Raw genomic sequence first — 13,508 nt, 5'->3', positions numbered from 1 at the left:
TGAAGAATGACTGTTTGTGTTTGTGTTGCAATGTAGTGGCCTATTTGTAAATACACAAACCAAGGTATCTTAAAGGCGGGATCGTCAGCCAGTAATTCCTCTCTACTCTTCAGACCCCCATTAATAACAAATTGTCCAACCCGATTGATAGTAAATTGAGTCTGTATAGATGGTAACTGTGCCTGTATCGGAATCCCCGGATTCCCATACACTGGAGACAGTGGAGAGTACATTGTGGATATGTGTGTCTGTCCGTAAAGTCTTGTCCCATTCATCCAACATCACACCTATAAAGGGGTAGAGAGCTGTCACCATAGGCCTAAATCTTTTGTCTATCCATGGGAGAGAGGCGAGATTCCCCGACCCAAGTATACTAGCATCTAGTTCTATCCAATCTTTTTGGGGATTGTTATGGCACCATTCTACCACCCTCTGAAGTAGGATAGCCCTTCTGTAGTGAAGGAGGTTGGGGAGCCCTAGCCCACCCTCAACTCTAGGGAGATACATGGTCTTCCTGTTTACCCTAGGCCTAACATCCTTCCAGATATAATCTTCTATTATCCTCTGTAGGGAGGGGAGGTAGGAGTGCGGGAGAGGGATTGGCAAGGTCTGCAGGAAATACAGCACCCTGGGGAGAATATTCATTTTAATGACGTTGATTCTTCCCAGTCATATCATTTTGTGTTTCCACGCTGATAAGTCATTGGAAATATCTTTCTTGAGAGCAACGTAATTGGCCTCAAAAATATCTGCTATTCTAGCGGAGAATCTAACACCAAGGTATTTCAGGGTTGTGGTATTTATGACAAAAGGGCTGTAAGTCTTAAGCCAATCCATAGTGTCAGCAGCCAAATTAGTAACTATTAGTTATATTGTAGCTAGCTTATGGTTTATTTTATAGGTAAGTATTTAGTTTTAAATAGGAATAATTTATTCAATTGTAGTAATTTTATTTTGTTTTATTTAAATTATATTTAAGTTAGGGGGGGTTAGACTTAGGTTTAGGGGTTAATAAATTTAATATAGTAGCGGCAACATTGGGGGCGGCAGATTAGGGGTTAATAAATGTAGGTAGGTGTCGGCGATATTAGGGACGGCAGATTAGGTGTTAATAAAATTTAACTAGTGTTTGCGAGGCTTGAGTGCGGCGGTTTAGGGGTAAATATATTTATTAAAGTGGTGGCAATGTCCGGTCAGCAGATTAGGGGTTAAAAAATGTATTTAAGTGTTTGCGATGTGGGGGGGGCTCGGTTTAGGGGTTAATAGGTAGTTTATGGGTGTTTGTGTTTTTAGCACTTTAGTTAAGAGTTTTATGTTAAATGCGGTAGGAGTCTTGACAGGAGAGGGTCTACTGCTCATTTCTTCCAAGACTCGTAATACCGGCGTTAGGAAAATCCCATTAAAAAGATAGGATACGCAATTGACGTAAGGGGATTTGCGGTAAGCTCGAGTCGCGGAAGAAAAGTGAGCGGTACACCTGTACCTGCCAGATTCGTAATACCAGCGGGCGTTAAAAAGCAGCGTTGGGACCTCTCAACGCTGCTTTTTAAGGCTAACGCAAGACTCGTAATCTAGCCGAAAGGTAGGTACAGCACTTTATATAAATACACCATCCAATGAAAAGTCTCAGTATAGATTGTCCAAGTGCAATCACGCTAGAGAGGCCTGTATTACCCCTCATACATAATCCCACAGAAGTACAAAGGTAGCGTCAGCGACATTTCTTTATTGAAGTGACATAGGGATAAAAAAGTAGCGACATTTCGGGTCCACCTGACCCTTTATCATGCTATGGAGTACTGTTATCCACCTCCTTATATACCACCTGTATGCAAATTAATTTAATTACATTTGATTGAACTCTTTTGGTTCTCATACCTAGATTTGATGCTATTGTACCCTCTATAGGTCACATTTAGAACTTTTTTTGCTTTTTTTAGGAATTAAACTTTTTTCTTTTTTGTGTTAAGTGGTGGATATCAGTGAGATTACATTACAATCAAAATATAACAAACAAAAATAAAAAAATTTATAAAAACAAATAAAGATTGTAATCTTTATTCAAACCTAACGGACATAGTGTTTTTAGATGTTGTATCCACCATACCTCCCTCTTTATCAGTACCAACTCTCTATTACCACCTCTTCTTTGTTTAGGAATGTGATCTATGACCTGGTATCTCAGTTGGCTAACTGTGTGACCTGCTGATACAAAATGGGATGAAACTGGAAGGGTCATGGCATTACACTGAATTAATGATTTGTGAGGACTAATCCTATCCTTGATGGGGCATATTGTTTCTCCAACATAGCCCCACTCACGGGAACACTTCAAGATATACACAACATAGTCAGTGTCAAAAGTGTAAAACCCATTGATCTCACGTTTTTTCCTATCATTGATTTGTGCAAGATATTTGCCTTTGATCATGGAATTGCACTGTGCACAGACTAAGCAAGGGTATGATCCTTTATTAGGGGTAGTAAACCCCTTAACGAGCAACGGCGTATGGGGTACGTCCTGCAAAAAAATGCAGTTAACGACCAAGGACGTACCCCGTACGTCGTTGGTCTTTGAAAGTGGTGGAAGTGATCCTGATCACTTCCATCCGCTTTCATGTTATTGCAGTGATGCCTCGATATTGAGGCATCCTGCAATAACAATTTTTAGCAGTTCAATGCAAAGAGAGACACTCTGTGGCCCTCTCTGCATCGTGCATTGATGTCGCCAAGCGTTGGTGGGTGGGAGCATCAGCTGTGAGGTGGGTGGGCGGCCCATCAATGTCCTTGCCATCGGATCACTTCCTGGTGACGTTTCCGGTTGTCAGCAGAAGCGGCGAGGGGGGGTGGGTTGGATTACCTGTGCACGTCCAGCGATCAGCAAAATTTTTATTAAGAAAATAATGTATATAACGATGATGGGGCTCTCCTGGCTTTGGGAAAGAGATCTGGGAGGGGGAGGGAGGTAGGATATCGAGGGGGGGGCAGCTACACTACAGAAAATAAGGTTTATAAAAATAAATAATTAAAATACACGTTTTTAGGGGCAAACTGGGTACTGGCAGACAGCTGCCAGTACCCAAGATGGCGGCAAATAGGTAGAGGGGGAGGGTTAGAGAGCTGTATGAGGGGATCAGGGAGGTTGGGGGCTAAGAGGGGATCCTCTCTGACATACAAAGCCCTCAACTGCACTGCTCCCCCCTATATCTCAGACCTTGTCTCCAGATACTCTCTCTCCCATCCCCTTCGCTCTGCTCATGACCTCCTACTCTCCTCCTCTCTGGTTACCTCATCACACTCCCGTTTACAGGACTTCTCCAGACTGTCGCCCCCCACAAGACTCTCCCCTAGTTTTGAAAGCTTCAAGCTCTCCCTAAAGACTCTAATGTTCAGGGATGCATACAACCTACGCTAACCTTTCTTTATACCAGTTCCACTCCTCCATTGCTATCCCCTGAACCCCCTTAGCATGTAAGCCTAAGAGTCCAGCTGTTTGTAGATCACCTTCTTAAGAATTGACTACAACAGTGCAACTCTTGGCAGGGCCCTCTACCCATTTAATCCCTATAATTGTTTTGTTGTACTCTCCCTTTGTTTATATTGCTGCAGAATCTGTTGGCGCTCTACAAATAACCGATAATAATAATAATCCAACACTGCAGAATCAATTAAAAAAAAAAAATGAAAAAAAATTAAAAATGCTTTTTATTTTAGTACTGGCAGACTTTCTGTCAATACTTATAATGGCGGTGACAATTGTAAGGTAGGGGAGGGAAGAGAGCTATTTTAGGGGGGTCAGGGAGAGTTCAGGGGTGGGATGTGTCAGGTGGGAGGCTGATCTCTACACTAAAGCTAAAATTACCCCTACAAGCTACCTAATTAACCCCCGTCACTGCTGGGCACAATACAAGTGTGGTGTGCAGCGGCATTTAGTGGCGTCAGGTTTCTGTTATGTTGCATAGTATATCTTTAAATCCTGCCTTTATATCCTCACGTCATTCAGCACCAGATGCTAATTAATTTTGTTAGCTTGTTGCACAGGTACGTTTAGTACTCGCTCTGTGCTTTCTTGGAAAAGATTACATATATTATACCTAAGTTTTCCTGCTAGAAATTAGAAACCTGATCTTTCATACTTATATGTGGTGAAGCGTTTTCTCCTATCATCTCCAAAACTTATCTTCGGAGGAAATCTACAGGCAAGCAGCTGTACTTGCTGTGAACGGCTCCAGCCTCTCATACCAACACGGAGCTACGGTAAACACTAAACTGAAAAACTTCCTACATCTTCAAGATTGAACTCATTCCGGTCTGCAGCCACACAGGTTCATAACCGCAAAGGTATTACCTATATAACTTGAACTTTAAAGTTATTATTTCTATAATTCGGATCGAGCCGCTGGCTCCGCCCCCTCCAGCGTCATTCAAACTTGGATGTATACGCCTGCAATTGGACAAGCCTCCAACACACCCTGTATGCTGTTGTAAGCACTCAGAGTTCAGTTTCACTTCTGCCTGCAGCAGCTCAAACACTGCTGCAGAAAACAAAGCTCAAATACACTGTTTTAAAACGCAAAGGACATTCTTGTTTGCATAAAAACAATCTAATTATCCTCTACACTAGCTGAAACAGGATTGACAGGATTTACCATCTCATCTCCTGTAACCAAATAATCAGGGATAATTCTTCCATTGCTACTTCTTTAAGTAAAAAACATTTCAAAACATTCAAGGTGATACTGCAGTTGAGGTCCACAATTTCCAATCTCGGACTGCATCAGCATAAACAACCATTCTGACATATAGGTTGTTACAGTGGCCTTCTAATTACCAAAAAGCAACGCCAAAGCCATATATGTCTGCTATTTCTGAACAAAGGGGATCCCAGAGAAGCTTTTACAACCATTTGTGCCATAATTGCACAAGCTGTTTGTAAATAATTTCAGTGAGAAACCGAAACTTGTGAAACATTTTACGTTTTCTCTTGTAAGGTGTATCCAGTCCACGGATCATCCATTACTTGTGGGATATTCTCTTTCCCAACAGGAAGTTGCAAGAGGAAACCCACAGCAGAGCTGCAATATAGCTCCTCCCCTAACTGTCATAGCCAGTCATTCTCTTGCAACTCTCAACAAGCAAGGAGGTTGTAAGAGAGAGTGGTTAAACATAGCTAGTTTATTTTCTTCAATCAAAAGTTTGTTATTTTTAAATAGTACCGGAGTTGTGCTATTTTATCTCAGGTAGTAAATAGAAGAAGAATCTGCCTGAGGTTTCTATGATCTTAGCAGGTTGTAACTAAGATCCATTGCTGTTCTCACATATGTCTGAGGGGATTACACAGATGAGGTAAAACTTCAGCGAGAGAATGGCGTGCAGTTTATTCTGCTATCAGGTATGTGCAGTTATAATTTTTTCTAGAGATGGAAAACACTAGAAAATGCTGCTGATACCGGATTAATGTAAGTTAAGCCTGAATACAGTGATTTAATAATGACTGGTATCATGCTTACTCCCAGGGGTAATACCCTTATGATATTGCAATATAAAACGTTTGCTGGCATGTTGAATCGTTTTTATATATGCTTTGGTGATAAAACTTTATTGGGGCCTAGTTTTTTCCACATGGCTGGCTTGAATTTTGCCTAGAAACAGTTTCCTGAGGCTTTCCACTGTTGTTATATGAGTGGGAGGGGCCTATTTTAACGTTTTTTTTGTGCAGTTAAAATTACAAACTAAGACATCCAGATTCCCTCAGGAGTCCCCTGTATGCTATAGGACATCTCTAAAGGACTCAAAGGCTTTCCAAAGTCGTTTATTGGGGAAGGTAGGGCTACAGCTTGCTGTGGCAGTTGGTTGTGACTGTTAAAAAACGTCTATTTCATTTTTTTGATCCGTTTTTTGAACTAAGGGGTTAATCATCCATTTGCAAGTGGGTGCAATGCTCTGCTAGTCTATTACATACACTGTAAAAATTTCGTTTGATTTACTGCATTTTTTCACTGTTTTTCACTGTTTTTCAAATTCTGACAAAATTTGTTTCTCTTAAAGGCACAGTACCGTTTTTTATATTTGCTTGTTAACTTGATTTAAAGTGTTTTCCAAGCTTGCTAGTCTCATTGCTAGTCTGTATAAACATGTCTGACATAGAAGAAACTCCTTGTTCATTATGTTTAAAAGCCATGGTGGAACCCCCTCTTAGAATGTGTACCAAATGTACTGATTTCATTTTAGGCAATAAAGATCATTTTCTGTCTTTTAAAAAAGAGGAATCTGACGAGGGGGAAGTTATGCCGACTAACTTTCCCCACGTGTCAGACCCTTTGACTCCCGCTTAAGGGACTCACGCTCAAATGGCGCCAAGTACATCTAGGATAGCGTTTACTTTACAAGACATGGCGGCAGTCATGGATAATACACTGTCAGCGGTATTAGCCAGACTACCTGAACTTAGAGGTAAGCAAGATAGCTCTGGGGTGAGACAAAATGCAGAGCATACTGACGCTTTAAGAACCATGTCTGATACTGCCTCACAATATGCAGAAGCTGAGGAAAGAGAGCTTCAGTCAGTGGGTGATGTTAATGACTCAGGAAGATACCTGATTCTAATATTTCTACATTTAAATTTAAGCTTGTACACCTCCGCGTGTTGCTTAGGGAGGTTTTAGCTGCTCTGAATGACTGTGATTCCATTGCAGTGCCAGAGAAATTGTGAAGACTGGATAAATACTTGCAGTGCCGGTGTGTACTGATGTTTTTCCAATACCTAAAAGGTTTACAAAAATTATTAATAAGGAATGGGATAGACCAGGTGTGCCGTTCTCTTCCCCTCCTATTTTTAGAAAAATGTTTCCAATAGACGCCACCACACGGGACTTATGGCAGACAGTCCCTAAGGTGGAGGGAGCAGTTTTTCTACTCTAGCAAAGCGTACTACTATCCCTGTCGAGGACAGTTGAGCTTTTTTAGATCCAATGGATAAAAAATTAGAAGGTTACCTTAAGAAAATATTTATTCAACAAGGTTTTATCCTACAGCCCCTTGCATGCATTGCCCCTGTCACTGCTGCTGCGGCGTACTGGTTTGAGTCTCTGGAAGAGGCTTTACAGGTAGCGACTCCATTGGATGATATACTTGGCAAACTTAGAGCACTTAAGCTAGCCAATTCTTTTATTTCTGATGCCATTGTTCATTTGACTAAACTAACGGCTAAGAATTCTGGTTTTGCTATACAGGCGCGCAGAGCGCTATGGCTTAAATCATGGTCAGCTGACGTGACTTCAAAATCTAAGCTACTTAACATTCCCTTCAAGGGGCAGACCCTATTCGGGCCTGGTTTGAAGGAGATTATTGCTGATATCACTGGAGGAAAAGGTCATGCCCTTCCTCAGGACAGGTCCAAATCTAGGGCCAAACAGTCTAATTTTCGTGCCTTTCAAAACTTCAAGGCAGGTGCGGCATCAACTTCCTCTAATAAATAAACAAGAGGGAACTTTTGCTCAATCTAAGACGGTCTGGAGACCAAACCAGACCTGGAAAAAAGGTAAGCAGGTCAAAAAAGCCTGCTGCTGCCTCTAAGACAGCATGAAGGAACGGCCCCCTATCCGGTAACGGATCTAGTAGGGGGCAGACTTTCACTCTTCGCCCAGGCGTGGGCAAGAGATGTTCAGGATCCCTGGGCGTTGGAAATTATATCCCAGGGATATCTTCTGGACTTCAAAGCTTCCCCCCCAAAAGGGAGATTTCACCTTTCACAATTATCTGCACACCAGATAAAGAGAGAGGCATTCTTACACTGTGTACGAGACCTAAAAAAACCTAAAGTTTGTGAAACAATTTGTGAAAAAGTGAACAATTTTTTTTATTTGATCCCATTTGGCGGTGAAATGGTGGCATGAAATATTCCAAAATGGGCCTAGATCAATACTTTGGGTTGTCTTCTAAAAAAAATAAATATACATGTCAAGGGATATTCAGGAATTCCTGACAGATATCAGTGTTCCAATGTAACTATCGCTAACTTTGAAAAAAAGTGGTTTGGAAATTGCAAAGTGCTACTTGTATTTATTGCCCTATAAATTGCAAAAAAAAAAGCAAAGAACATGTAAACATTGGGTATTTCTAAACTCATGACAAAATTTAAAAACTATTTAGCATGGGTTTTTGTTGGTGGTTGTAGATGTGTAACAGATTTTGGGGGTCAAAGTTAGAAAAAGTGTGGGGTTTTTTCATTTTTTATAATTATTTTTATAGTAAATTATAAGATATGATTAAAATAATGGTATGTTTAGAAAGTCCATTTAATGGTGAGAAAAACGGTATATAATATGTGTGGGTACAGTAAATGGGGAAGAGGAAAATTACAGCTAAACACAAAAATGTAAAAATAGCCTTGGTCCCAAACGGTCAGAAAATGGAAAAGTGCTGTGGTCCTTAAAGGGTTAAAGGGACACTGAACCCAATTTTTTTTCTTTTATGATTCAGATAGAGCATGACATTTTAAGTAACATTCTAATTTACCCCTATTATCAATTTTTCTTCGTTCTCTTGCTATATTTCTTTGAAAAAGAAGGCATCTAAGCTTTTTTATTGGTGGATGAATTTATCCACCAATTAGCAAGAACAACCTAGATTGTTAAAAAAAAAATGGGCCGGCATCTAAACTTACATTCTTGCATTTCAAATAAAGATACCAAGAGAATGAAGAAAATTTGATAATAGGAGTACATTTGAAAGTTACTTAAAATGTCATGCTCTATCTGAATCACGAAAGAAAAAAATTGGGTTCAGTGTCCCTTTAAGTCATTTACTTTATGACACTTACTAGTGCCCACATCAGCCTTAACCAATAGGTCCCTGATATTTCTTACTCTCCTAAAAGACTGAATAGGCGGTTTACTAAACTCCTGTATATGAGGGTTAGATTTATTCAATAAATACCAATGCTTCCTTATTATAGTGGACATATACAGAAAGATAAACAACAAATATTTTTTGCATCAGAGTATAATTCACATAGTGAAAATATTTCCTCTATAATAAGGAAGCATTGGTATTTGTTGAATAAATCTAACCTTCATTTGCAGGAGTTTAGTAAACCCCATATTCAGTCTTTTAGGAGAGTAAGAAATATCAGGGAACTATTGGTTAAAGGACTAGTAAATACAGTAGATTTGCATAATCAACACATGTATGATAACAAGACAATGCAATAGCACTTAGTCTGAACTTCTTATGAGTAGATTTTTTTTCCTGACAAATTTTAAACTTATGTCTATTTCCACTCCCACTGCATCATGTGACAGCCATCAGCCAATCACAAATGCATAAACGTATATTCTGTGATTTCTTGCACATGCTAAGTAGAAGCTGGTGACTCAAAAAGTGTAAATAGAAAAAGATTGCACATTTTGTTAATGGAAGTAAATTGAAAAGTTGTTTAAAATTGCTGCTCTATCTGAATCATGACAGTTTAATTTTGACTTGAGTGTCCCTTTAAGACTGATGTGGACACTAGTAAGTGTCATAAAGTAAATTACTTAACTACCCCCAATATAGAATCATACCCTTGCTTAGGCTGTGCACAGTGCAATTCCATGATCAAAGGCAAATATATTGCACAAATCAATGGTTTTTACACTTGTGACACTGACTATGTTGTGTATATCTTGAAGTGTTTCTGTGGGCGGGGCTATGTTGGAGAAACGATACTCCCCATCAAGGATAGGATTAGTCCTCACAAATCATTAATTCGGTGTAATGACATGACCCTTCCAGTTTCATCCCATTTTGTATCAGCAGGTCACACAGTTAGCCAACTGATTCCAGGTCATAGATCACATTCCTAAACAAAGAAGAGGTGGTAATAGAGAGTTGGTACTGAAAAAGAGGGAGGTATGGTGGATACAACATCTAAAACAGTATATCCATTAGGTTTGAATAAAGATCCCGATCGTCATTTGTTTTTATAAATGATTTTATTTTTGTTTGTTATATTTTGATTGTAATATAATATCACTGATATCCACAACTTAACACAAAAAAAGAAAAAAAGAGGGGGAAAAAGTTTCATTCCTAAAAAAGCAAAAAAAGTTCTAAATTTGACCTATAGAGGGTGCAATAGCATCAAATCTAGGTATGAGAACCAAAAGAGTTAAATCAAATTTAATTAAATTATTTTGCATACAGGTGGTATATAAGGAGGTGGATAACAGTGCTCCATAGCATGATTAAGGGTCAGGTGGACCCGAAATGTTGCTGCTTTTTTATCCCTATGTCACTTCAATAAAGAAATTTATCTTATCAAGGAACAGTGCTGACGCTACCTATGTACTTCTGTGAGATATATATATATATATATATATATATATATATAACTCATTTGAAGCTTTGATCTATGATACACAAAATTAGTTTTAATGTGTTTTTTTTTTATTTGCAGATACAGTGGAGCAAAAAAATTATGCATCGATAAACTCTACCAATAGTGAGACAGAACCACATGAAAGACAATCTTTTGCACTACTTAAAGTGAAGGATGAACAGTCTCTGAAGAAGATAATTATCCAACGTGTTCTGACAACACTCGCTATGATCTCTATTTTCCTTATTGGGCTTATTATTAGGTTAACCGTGAATCTGCATTAGCTTCTGTATCAGAAATAACAGAACTGAACAATGTATAATGTTAACGTTGCTTATTAATCACATGCTACTTTACAGGCAGTATTATAGTATTGCTAATGCTAGACCAGCTTTGAACATACAGGGACTTTGTACACTTATAGTGCAGATAGGTAAAATAAAATAGCTTTCTTATTTATCATTTTATACATGATCATTGTTAGTTCAGTACTAAATACTAATTTGTCAATTTTAATCCCCATTCCCAGATTACATTTGCATCAATCAACTTGAGGTTTAACTTTTACTTTCTAGCAATATATATGGATGTTTAGTTATAGGTTATAAAAAAGTTGTATGCAGGTATTCTTTATTCACTATAAACCTGTACAGGGTAACAACAGGGATCTTGTATAAATTGTATCTAGATCCGCAATACTAATGCATTTAGACAAATTTGCATTATTTTTTTTTTTAGATAGATCACAGCTGACCTGTTCTTATTGAAATAATCCTAAACATATTTTTCATGGCGTGTATCTAGGCTTGGTAAAGATTGTGCTAAAGAATTGCTCTTTTTAAGTCTGATTAGGCAGATGTGTATGTTTTTATTTCATTTAATGTATTAGCTGGTCCCGCAAGTGAAGAAAATTCAATGTGTTTTCTTTCGTGATTCAGATAGAGCATGCAATTTTAAGCAACTTTCTAATTTACTCCTATTATCAATTGTTCGTTGTTCTCTTGCTATCTTCATTTGAAAAATAAGGCATCTAAGCTTTTTTTTGGTTAAGACTCAACAGCACTTTTTTATTGGTGGATGAATTTATCCACCAATCAGCAAGGACAACCCAGGTTGTTCACCAAAAATGGGCCGGCATCTAAACTTACATTCTTGCATTTCAAATAAAGATACCAAGAGAATGAATACAATTTGATAATAGGAGTAAATTAGAAAGTTGCTTAAAATGTCATGCTCTATCTGAATCACAAAAGAAAAAAATTGGGTTCAGTGTCCCTTTAACCCCTTAACGACCGAGGACGTGCAGGGTACGTCCTCAAAAAAAATACCCTTAACGACCAAGGACGTACCCTGCCATCCTCGGTCTGGAAAGCAGCTGGAAGCGATCCTGCTCGCTTCCAGCTGCTTTCCGGTTATTGCAGTGATGCCTCGATATCGAGGCATCCTGCAATAACCTTTTTAAGCCATCCGGTGCAGAGAGAGCCACTCTGTGGCCCTCTTTGCACCGGAGATCGTTGGCTTACCGCGTTGGTGGGTGGGAGCCGGTGTGGGAGGCAGGTGGTGGGCATCGATGGCTTTGGTGATGTGCAGGGGGGGTGGGATCGTGGGCGTGGATGACCGGGGGCACGCACTGACGCGCGTGCATGGAGAGGGAGCGGGTGGGAACCGCTACACTACAGAAAAAAGTTAAACAAAAAATACTTAAACGGGAATAAAAGTTTTTTTTTAAAAAAATCAATTAATGTGTTGGGGTTTGTCTGTGGGGGGGGGGAGCTACACTACAGAATTTTTTTTTTTTTAAAAAAAACAAACCGTTTTTTTCTTGAAACTGGGTACTGGCAGACAGCTGCCAGTACCCAAGATGGCCCCCAATAATGCAGAGGGGGAGGGTTAGAGAGCTGTTTTGGGGGGGGATCAGGGAGGTTGGGGACTAAGGGGGGATTCTACAAAGCAGCTTATGTAAATATGCTGAAAAAAAAAAAAAATTAAAAAAGACTTATTTTAGTACTGGCAGACTTTCTGCCAGTACTTAAGATGGCGGGGACAATTGTGGGGTGGGGGAGGGAAGGGAGCTGTTTGGGAGGGATCAGGGGGTGGGATGTGTCAGGTGGGAGGCTGATCTCTACACTAAAGCTAAAATTAACCCTGCAAGCTCCCTACAAACTACCTAATTAACCCCTTCACTGCTAGCCATAATACACGTGTGATGGGCAGCAGCATTTAGCAGCCTTCTAATTACCAAAAAGCAACGCCGAAGTCATATATGTCTGCTATTTTTGAACAAAGGGGATCCCAGAGAAGCATTTAAAACCATTTGTGCCATAATTGCACAAGCTGTTTGTAAATAATTTCAGTGAGAAAACTAAAATTGTGAAAAATTTAACATTTTTTTAAATTTGATCGCATATGGCGGTGAAATGGTGGCATGAAATATACCAAAATGGACCTAGATCAATACTTGGGGTTGTCTACTACACTAAAGATAAAATTAACCATACAAGCTCCCTAATTAACCCCTTCACTGCTGGGCATAAAACACGTGTGGTGCGTAGTAGCATTTAGCAGCCTTCTAATTACCAAAAAGCAACGCCAAAGCCATATATGTCTGCTATTTATGAACAAAGGGGATCCCAGAGAAGAATTTACAACCATTTATGCTATAATTGCACAAGCCGTTTGTAAATGATTTCAGTGAGAAACCTAAAGTTTATGAAATAAATTGTGAAAAAGTGAACAATTTTTTTTTATTTGATCGCATTTGGCAGTGAAATGGTGGCATGAAATATACCAAAATGGGCCTAGATCAATACTTTGGGATGTCTTCTAAAAAAATATATATATATACATGTCAATGGATATTCAGGGATTCCTGAAAGATATCAGTGTTCCAATGTAACTAGCGCTAATTTTAAAAAAAAGTGGTTTGGAAATAGCAAAGTGCTACTTGTATTTATGGACCTATAACTTGCAAAAAAAGCAAAGAACATGTAAACAGTGGGTATTTCTAAACTCAGGACAAAATTTAGAAACTATTTAGCATGGGATTTTTTTGGTGGTTGTAGATGTGTAACAGATTTTGGGGGTGTGTTCTTTTCCATTTTTTCCTCATATTTTATAAAACAAATTAGAGTAAATTATAAGATATGAT

The 13,508-nt window shown here is 39.0% G+C and overlaps 1 protein-coding gene across 1 annotated transcript in view; it reads left to right on the top strand.

The window, feature by feature from the left end:
• The window catches only part of LOC128653831 (multidrug and toxin extrusion protein 1-like), a 185,272-nt gene extending 172,175 nt beyond the window's left edge, over positions 1 to 13,097 (top strand). Inside the window, exon 17 of the mRNA XM_053707363.1 lies at positions 10,439 to 13,097. Coding sequence (XP_053563338.1) covers positions 10,439 to 10,644 — 206 coding nt within the window. The 3' untranslated portion in view covers positions 10,645 to 13,097. The remainder of the gene's footprint in view (positions 1 to 10,438) is intronic.
• Positions 13,098 to 13,508: the final 411 nt, after the last annotated feature.

The sequence above is a fragment of the Bombina bombina genome, chromosome 3 (genome assembly GCF_027579735.1).
Source record: "Bombina bombina isolate aBomBom1 chromosome 3, aBomBom1.pri, whole genome shotgun sequence".
Lineage (NCBI taxonomy): Eukaryota > Metazoa > Chordata > Amphibia > Anura > Bombinatoridae > Bombina > Bombina bombina.
The sequence above is the reverse complement of the archived record's forward strand: the minus strand, read 5'-3'. Positions and strand labels throughout refer to the sequence as shown.